This window comes from Rhipicephalus microplus, chromosome 5, assembly GCF_043290135.1.
Source record: "Rhipicephalus microplus isolate Deutch F79 chromosome 5, USDA_Rmic, whole genome shotgun sequence".
In the NCBI taxonomy this organism is placed as follows: domain Eukaryota; kingdom Metazoa; phylum Arthropoda; class Arachnida; order Ixodida; family Ixodidae; genus Rhipicephalus; species Rhipicephalus microplus.
In genome coordinates this window covers 190,008,091-190,017,921 of record NC_134704.1, presented here as the reverse complement: position 1 = coordinate 190,017,921, position 9,831 = coordinate 190,008,091, and the positions used below count along the sequence as shown (strand labels likewise).

At 46.5% G+C, this 9,831-nt stretch overlaps 1 protein-coding gene across 21 annotated transcripts in view; it reads left to right on the top strand.

Annotated features, from left to right (window-relative positions):
• Positions 1-9,831, top strand: part of LOC119174053 (uncharacterized) — a 461,603-nt gene that overhangs the window by 220,273 nt on the left and 231,499 nt on the right. For 13 of the 21 annotated variants that reach the window (XR_012895534.1, XM_075896322.1, XM_075896317.1 and 10 more), the window contains one exon: positions 2,508-2,546. The exons of the other annotated variants lie outside the window; for them this stretch is intronic. Coding sequence is in view for 12 of the 13 variants with exons in the window: in XM_075896322.1 (XP_075752437.1) it covers positions 2,508-2,546 (39 nt within the window). In the remaining variant the exon portion in view is untranslated. The remainder of the gene's footprint in view (positions 1-2,507; positions 2,547-9,831) is intronic. 21 annotated transcript variants of the gene reach the window in all.

Here is a 9,831-nt window from a genome sequence, read left to right as displayed (position 1 = left end):
AGCTTGTCTCATTGCTCAGAGAATTGAGGTGATTTCAAAACTTTGCTGCAGCCTTTCTATCCTTTTTGTCTATTGCCTACAACCAACTGATCAGCGCTGGTTGAGGCCACGGCTGGAAGCTCTCAAGTTTTCAATGGAACGGGGTCATCTTTTGACAATTAAAACTTGTAGAGGGGGACATGCCAAAACTTTTTAATTCGACACGTCGTGGGAGCTGTACTGAGCATCACAAATGTAGAATTGTTAACTACGAAACTTCCTATTTTGTTTCCTTTACGAATGAAATATAAAAAATGGGACCCTATGGATGCTACAGAAATCACACCTTAATTTTTGTGACAAAAAAGGCAGTACAAAAAAATAGATGGAAACATAAATTCTTCAGAGATCTAAGTAGTACAAAGAATAAACTTTGATTTGAGCCTACAGTCTTTGTTTGGCGTGACGAGAAACACGTTCCAAAATAGAGTTTTCTACAATGCAGTCGTGTCTGTAACTCGTGTATCGGACCGTAATATTTACATAACAGCATTTTATCGCCGCACGCCCGGCTGGCGCTGGGGCTGAGTCAGAGTCTGTTTCTGGACAGCGACGCGTTCAGATGTGGCATGCCGTGCTCCATTGGAACTGTTGAAGCAGTCGAGTCAGGTGGCGGTAACAGAAACGCTGTAACAGAAAATGTCGAGTACCGCTTGATTGTGCCTAAGCTGCATGGTGGACGCTCTGTTTTGAACAATTTTCGTGCATGGTAGTGCACAAGCAGGGCATTTTTGAAGGGAAGACTTCAGAGACGCGTTGAACCATTTGGGTCTGTACCCTAAAGTGGTCGTCTTGAGTGTCTATCAGATGAAGCACATGTGGGCAGTTATCTTCAGAAGAGACGAAGGGACAAACAGGCTTCTTGCAGCAGCGACGTTCAAGCGAAAGGTCGAAGTTGTGTCGTCATTGACCCGACATTTATCTCCGCAACAAAGTACACTGGCTCCTGCACAACACAGCCGACTATGACCTGAGGTTGGCGTTACTGCCCTATGGCAGTGTCACAGACATCACTCGTGAGTGATGGCGTTTAATTGCCGTTAGATAGAAAGGGTCAATAACGAGAACCGGTACTACGAAGCTTAAAAGCGGCATCAACATCGAGGATATTCCCCATAAATTGCGAGTTGCTGGTGAACAAGCTTTTGTGGTCGTCCTGGGCAGAGCTCTACTGTGCCTGTGATGTGTAAATACTATCCATATTCGCCGAGATTGTCGTGTACCGTGGTGCATGCAGTCTTGGTGCGACAGCCAAGCAGACATCGTCTGCGATCGAACGTACGCCAGTGTTACTGCACCTGCGGGGACAATGGCGAGTGAAGGCACTGCAGAGCTCATCACGGACAAGGCGAATGCCGAGTAGGTCGCTCGCAGCACGCCCAGTCCTGCAGGCACACATGACACGGTGCGCTGCGCCGCTAGAGTTTCCCTTACTTTCCAAACAGAAAAAGAGTGCATGGTAATTGACAATGGGCCTACTTCGGTACCTGTGACAGCAACGCCAACAGCAAAATCAAGTAAGGTAACGGAGGAAGCGACCGGAAAGAATTTGCGAGCGAATTAATTGGTGATTAAAACTTCCAGCGGCACAACAGGCAAACGATCATGGGAAGACTTGGAAGACAGAGGCGCTGCAGGAGACGCTGACGTCGAAGATCCAACATCTAAAGCACTACTGACGGGTCAATCGGCATTGCGCCCATCGTCTACTATCCCACCGGACAGGCGTCCGGCAGCGTCATCGTCTTGGTAGCATCGACGGCATGTCTACGTATGGGGAACGAGCCGAGTGGCTGATAGGCTAAGCTTCACTGAGATGCGGAGGTGAGCATGCTGCTCCCAATCTCATTCGACCACATACCATGGCTACGGAAAGCTTTTCGCGTTTTGCTTCGCATAACGTGCGGGATCTCCCTAGCAGAAATGAACAGAATCAACTGAATCGACTAGCTTTAGAGCGAGATCTCGACGTTATGGCCGTAGAACAAATCATAGTGGAGGAAAGACAAGAGACTGGGAGCTTAGTGGGGCTCTTTATTTCATCGTGCAGTGTTGTATAAGTCATGCCAATGGTTCCTCAGCCGGTGTTCCATTACTTGTCTGCCAGATACAGGGTCAGGTTGTTGAACTTGTTACATCTAGATTATCGGGGAGGTTTGTATACGTGATTTCAAGCACGTTTCTTCTACGTTTCTTCTAAATGGCGCGTGATGACTGTTTATCTACCTAATGTGCAATCCGAAAGGTGTGATTTCTTTCAATACATAGATAAATCTTGTGATACTGACAGGAAGGTCGTAATAATTGAACACTTTAACTGTGTGCTTACTGCACATGACGAGACCAGCAGTGCACCATATAGGAATCTGAGTACGGTAGCCCTTAGCAGTACTGCAGACCGATATAGCCTCAAATATGGGGCGGAATGACTGGATACAACGCAAAGCATTCCTTTTACACACTTTCAGAATTCAAGTCACGCTCATCTGAACAGAACCTATGTAACGGTGAGTATAATACCAATGTGCTAAAAATATGTAGTCGCACCAGTCTTCTTTTACGGATCACTTCCTAATCAGGTTTATTATCCGTTCTGGCGGCACTATACAAAGTATGGTTTCCTGAGACCTTCAGAAGCTGAATTCGCAGCTACTGGCGGGCGACATCCATAACGTGAAGCTACTAGAGCGTGACAGCGAAATTAACGAAAGCAGCGCAATAATTATTAGTGCCTTGTGGGAATACATTAAAAGTAATGTCAAGATGGTGGCGTTGGAAAAAGCCTGTGCAATTAGGCGAGTGAAGAGAATGAAACAATTTTACTGCATTGCTAAAAGAAGACGCAAAATACCCAGACACATTCGCGGAAGATATTCACAAAGCTAGGCATAACCTGGCAGTTTTTGACATTGGGCGTGATAGGCGGGAATAGTTCGAGCTCGGGTAGAAAAGTTCTTGGTTGGTGAAACACTAACAAAGCCGTCAGTGTGTGAAGAGAAGAGATATGCCCGCAAAAATACCATAGCGGAAATACATCATAATGGTGTCGTTTACACAGATAAAAAGGGAATACAAAACGTTTTTTTTTCTTTCTAACTACTATCAAGATACGTTCAAGCGATTGGAAGTTGACATAGGAACGTTTGAGAGAAATGTTTACCTTTGATGTCAAAAGTGACGGAAAGTCTTGTTATAGGGTTCGAACTGCCAATTTCAAATTTGGAAGTTGAAACAGCTATTGAAGGGCACAAACCAGGAAATTCACTTGGACCAGATGGGTTGAGTGTGACATTTTAAATAACGTTTAGGTCCAATGTTTGACCAAGTTCAACTTGTCTTTTCTATGGAGGCTACAAGTATAAGATGTTGCCTCCCAGCTTTCTGATCGCATGCAGCATTTTACTCCCGCAAACGGAACACAAAACTAAGCTCTGCTTTATAAAATTGTATCGTCTCTTAGCTCAACAAATTAGATTACAAGAGTTTCATTAAAATATAATGTAAGTGATTACAGGGTACAGTAGAAGAAATATTAGGTCTACATCAGACATGTGAAATCAAAGCACGCACAATTGTGACCAATGTATGTAAGGCCAGAGCTATTCCGCAGTGCTGCGATGCGACTAATACTTGTGTAGCAATGCTTCAGTTGGCTTTAGAAAAAGCTTTTGGTATTGTGTCACATGGTGTTCTACTGATAGATATGTAGGGTTTGACATCCCAAAACCACCATATGTATATGAAAGGTGCCGTAGTGGAGGGCTCCTGAAATTTCGACCACCTAGTGTTCTTTAACGTACACTTAAATCTGAGCACATGGGCCTACATTTCCGCCTCCATCGGAAATGCAGCCGCCGCAGCCGGGACTCGAACCCGTGACCTGCGGGACAGCAACCGAGTACCGTAACCACTAGACAACCGCGGTGGAGCTGTCACATGATGTTCTGATGAGGGTCTTAGATTTTGTAAACGTAGTCTGTTTAGGGGTTAATTATAGCATACAAGGGCATATAACGAGACTATTGGACAATAAGCTGGTAGGAAAGTGCATGAACTTGCAGCGCTCCGTGTGTTAGGGCTGCTCTTATTAACCATTGATGTTCAGCCTTGTTTTTATAGCCTTTCGTGTGAGTGTGATTAAGAGAAGTGCCGCTCGTGGATTCAAACTGCATGACAGTGAAGTACGATTACTTGAATATGCTCATGATATGGCATCTTTTTGTTCAGATTGCGACAGTGTTAACAAAGTAGCCAATATAGCAAAACAGTTTTGTACCACCAGTGGGAGTTTGATAATCTGGAAAAAATGCTTGAGAAAATAACACACGGGAGTTTGCTTTCCACTTCAGACTACTTTGCCAACATGCAGTGAGTGAATCAGCCTTCGAAATGTGTAGGTGAGCCACTAGAATTTTATTGCGACAGTGAGCCGTATTGGCGGTGGGAAGCCACTGAACTGCGTGCAAACTTGCATTAAGGTAAAAAATGGCACTTTTCAATTTTCACGTGGGCCACTATATGTAATCTTTCCTTTGTCTTCAAACTTTAGTACGCAATACAGGTTTTGCATTGCTCACGTATAAACATTGCAGAAGCTGCACCGTATGTTTTGAGTATCTATATCGGGATCGGGATCAATGTCCGAACGGTCTTGTCGACTAATCTTTTTCGCCGGTTTGTGAGCGGTAGTCTCAGTTAGGCACATTTGTTTTTAGGAAAGGTCGTGAGTTGTTTTATGTTTCTCCTAGACACAAGAGACCCGTTCCTATGTGCAGTTATTCAGCTGAGGCTTGGAAGAGGTCTACCTTCACTCGGTGTCAACTCGTACCACGTGCCTAGCACGCTCTATGGTTATATGAAAGAAGCCGTCGGTGCATTTAATTATTTACTGGCTTGTTTTTCTAGCAAATATCTAGCGAGAGTAAAGACTGTTGCACATCAGCGACTAGCAGCGGTTGCGCGACCATTTGCGACTTGCGACCAAAAAGCGACTGGTGTTCACACCGGCAGAGGTTGCATGCGAGCGACCGCAAATCGCAATAGCGAATAGTCACGTTCGGATCTCGTTATCAGTGAGAACTCTGGAGACCGGCGTCGATCGGCTGATCACCGCCAGCTGAGTGAGTGGAGCGAATCTAGTGCACCGCATTTTTTGTTTTTGTCCATTCTCGCCAGTGCAATAAAAAAAACAAAAATTGAGCATCGCTGATTGGTTACAGCTGCTTTGCGACCGCAGTCACGTGACTGAAAAATCGGTCAGAAAGCGACTAGCCAAAGCTGTCGCTTTGCGACCATTTGCGACCAGTCGCAAATGTTCGCGAGACCGCTGCTAGTCGACGGTGTGCACCACCCTTTAAACAAAGACGGTTTTCTAGGGGGGCTATGCAGAATGACGTGAGCATTGGGGTAGACGGTTTAGCTCCGAGATCGCTCAGTGGTGGCCATGACATGAAGACAGTGCGAAGCGTGTGATAGCAGCGTTTATAAAAATGTCTAGAGTAACGCGCTTGACGTGACAGCGCATCTGGGACATTTGCGACGGTTATCAGAAGCACCGCGTGCGAACACGTCAGCACCACTACTCAGTGAGCATTTTAACAGTGCAGTTACGTTAACGTGATTGTCACGGTATTTTCCTGCCAACTCAACAAGTGCCTCCAAAGGTGCGTTCATGGGCTTGCAAGTGGTTCTTAATAAAGAGAAAGAAAGTGAAAAGTGAGCCCCGTTATTGTCTGCTTCAGTGAGTGACACCGCCACAGGGCTCACAAGGGATGGGGGTGAGGAGGGATAAAAAGGGTAGAAGTAAAGGTATAGAAAAGAGGAAGAAGAAGCAACAACAAACTGAGGGGATAGGAGGGACAGGAAAGATGGAAGCACGGTCACTGGAGTCCGAGGACGGGGTACACTTGCGAGAGATGTTTTCGGCGTCTGTAGATCGCGTAGAGATGGTCCAGTAAGTCAGAGCTTCACTGTCGTCGAAAGTCATTGGCGGCAGTTGGTGACGTAGGGCGAGCCCAGTCGGCCAGAGCTACGGTGACGCCGAAGGTCGCAAGCGCACGGAGCGCGCGCGCGCACAACCGGTCCGCACGAAATCCAGCGAGCGAGTGCGTTCATGGGCTTATGTCCCTCTTTGGACAAGTTCTTTGGTTTCACCTGCAACATGAACATTTCCACTCTCGAAGGCAGTAGGGCGCACGCGCAGCACTTTCGTGCTGCTCGTTTCGCTTCTATCAACTACTGGAGATAAATATAAAAATAGGTGGTCACCAGGGGCGTTTGTATCATGGCGGCAACGCGGCTGTGATTGGCCACGTCATGGGCGCAGCGAAATTGAATGCGAGACATTGTAGCCACGTGGTGACATTATTTTACTTCTGCGTGTGTGTGTTTGTGCATACTCTGCGCAATAAACCTGATAAATTGATTGTGCTGGTCCGCGTGAGAACTGCTCCTCGGCACGAGCAAACATTGTGGGCGGACCCTAGCTATGCCGCAAGCGTCTAACAATTAAACTGACGCGTAAACTCGGATATAAACTCATTGATTTTGAGGAGGCCCAAGTAAACTCACGACTGTGATGGTTACGGTCAAGCGTTTGATGCAGTGAACGCCCAGCAGTAGCTTTTTTGTATATAAAATAATTTGGCGAGCTTACACTACTTGTGCAACGCTGGAGCCTTAGACGAGCTTGTGATAACTTAGCTTCTTGCAGCTTTTAAAGTTGGTCGTAGACCAATGCATGTGCTCAGCTTAGCATAAATATTGTCACGTTCATTACCATAGTTTAGATAGATCATCAACCAGAATGCCGTAGTTAGCCTGGTTCTAGCTTTGCATGAATTCATCAGTGCGGCCTTTAGGATTTAAGGTAATTTAATTGGCTATAGCACGTCCTGGCCTAACTGGCCAGGTATACTGTCGAGCCAGATACCTAACTAGCCGGCCGAACGTGCTCGGGTGCCAGCGGCCGATGACGACAAAGACGACGTGCACTGGCCGAGCAGTGCGCTAGACCGTACAGGCCGACCATGATTACCACGTCACCTCAGGTTTCTCTGCAATCGAGATGTTGTAAGACGCTCGGGCAGTACTTATCTAAGAGGCTACCGCGCCGAGTATACTAAAACGAATTTCGTGCAAGAATTGAAAGCTTAAAAATAAATTTAAACACCCCATGCCTCTAAACATTATCATAAAAAAAATTCTGACACTTTTATTGCACGTGTTCACTCACTCAGTGGACCGAGAAACAAATGAAAGAAGATGCCTCTGGTTTCAAAACACTGCCCAACTTAGTCGACTGTCCTTGCCACAATAACTGCTTTAATCCTAACCAATGAAACGCAGCACGCTGAGGGGTGGATTAGACTTTTTTCATACTGTTGGCTCTTTTGTAGGAAGGTGTCGCAAGAGCTCGGAAATATTCCGCGTTTCGCGAAACATGGCCCATACTGCACAACACCCTAGTAAACCTTCTCGACATTGTTTTACCGGCACCACTTTACGGTAGTTTGTATCCTGCTGAACGTGGCCAAAATGCTCTGGCCTAATTAAAAAAGTGCTGCCCTTCTATTGTCGGTGACAACGTAAGAATAAATATAAGCTCCACACACAAGGCCGCATTGCCCTTTATTTTTCATGCCCCTGCGTTACAAAGAAAGTAGTCTCCAAACAAGGGCAATAACAACCATTATTTTGCAATGCTTTATTTATATGAAGGTAGACAAACCAAACCCTCATTAAAAAAAAACTTGGGAGGGCATGGAGTTCAGCGTCCGTATATCTGTTGTTTAAATCGCACTCCATACCGCGCTTATCTCGGAGTTCACCAAGAAGCATTGTGCCCCCGCAGGGGCGTCTGCGTAAGCAGGTGTTTGGTGTAGCATCATCATGAACCCGAGCTAACGGGGGAGTTTCGACTCCCACGCCTAGCCATGCGTGGCTTTGCCGTGTCCGGAGAAAGGGGGATCTTGGGGGCTGATCCGACATCGGATGATTGGACCTTTAAGGCCCCCCGGCAGAAGCAACACACTCCTTTGGCCCCTGTTTCACGTAGACGGCACCCCTGGGCAGACCCACCCATGGCAAATCGGTAGTCACCTTTTCATATTTCTATTTACGTACATCTTCGTCTTTATCTCACTTTTTATCTGTCCTATCATCTTCCCTTTTCCGTTTACTTCCAAATTTTCTGGCGGCAAAGGGTAACCTTGTCTAGTTACCCAAGCATGGGTAGTTATAATCGGTTACAGCGGCGATGCATGGCTGGCAACTCCAAGTGTTCACTATTCAACTTTGCAGCGTCCCTTTGTTGGGCTTGGTGGTGGGTGGCCACCATCACCGCCGAACTGTACCCAATCAGTATGGCCAACTTTTTCCCCCCTCTCTCTGATCGCCGCCCAAAAAGATGGCGCACCGCACAACCGTTTCTTTTTTCTAAACCAAAGCAGTCCTTCACAAAGTTTGATGTCATGCATAGCCAAAAACAGAACAAAACAGTCCGAGAAATCTCACCTTTTCTTGTCTCGAAAACACTCACCGAAGCAATCGGTCCAGGATATCGTGTAACGAAGATTGGAAGCGGCAACCTTCTTTTGGAGGTTTGCGACTAGCTCCAATACGACAACATACCTAAACTGGCAGCGTTTCGGGATGTCCCAGTCTCAGTGGGCCCACACAGGACAATGAATACAGTGCACGGCGTGGTCTCTGAGGGCGACCTGCTTGGACTGTCAGAAAGTAAATTATTAGAAGACCAGAATGTAGACCAGAATGAAGACCAGAATGAAGACCAGAATGTAGTCAAGGTCCAAAGAATACTTATACGACGAGACAAAAAGGAAACACCCACGAAACACATAATCATCACCTTTCGTACCAGTGACTTACCTGGTTCAATTGAAACTGGCTACTGCAAGCTCCGTGTTAAGCCCTATGTGCCGAACCCTCGCAGATGTTTCAAGTGCCAGCGCTTTGGACATGGGTCACCAAGTTGCAGAGGGCGCATTACTTGCTTAAAATGTGTATTTAACGAGCATGCATCAGATAAGTGTGCTTCAAACACATCATGCTGTGCGAACTGTGAAGGAGACCATGCTGCCTACTCGAGATCGTGGCCAATCTGGAAGAAAGGAAAAGAAATCCTTGAGAATAAAGTGAAGTTCAATCTGTCCTTTCAAGAAGCACGTAAACGGTTCTCCATCCATCAGTCCAGTCTCTCTTTCGCCGATGTGACGCGCCTGGTTGCTCCGCAGCGTCTTTCCGTGCCTGCAAAAGTCACACAGAGTGAGACTGTGGGCGTGCCAGAAGCGGCCCTTGCTGGAGCAACCAGTACTGCACCGCCGCCTAACAAACAGGGCCAGTAGACTCCCAGGTCTGCCAGACCACGGACAATTGCAAGCACAGTTATGTCCGCAAGTTCTGTGAAGGTGCCTGCTGAGCAGGCACCATCCATCACCTCACAAGAGGCGATCGATATAAGTACGATTCCTCCTGCGTTCGAGACGCTGAAGGAGAGGCGCAGCTCTTTGGAGCGCATTAAAAAAGAAATGACTACAAATTACAGGGCCTCCCAAGGACCCTGTAACGTAAGGCAACACCTTTGTACACACAGCACCATACAGAACGAAATGATACAAATATTACAGCGGAACATCAGAGGACTGCTGAAAAACCACGACAATATTCAAGAACTTTTACATAAATATGCACCAAAAGGGCTGTGAGTACAAGAGACACACTTGAAACCGAAACACACAAACTTTCTACGTCAATACGCTAAGTTTCGAAAAG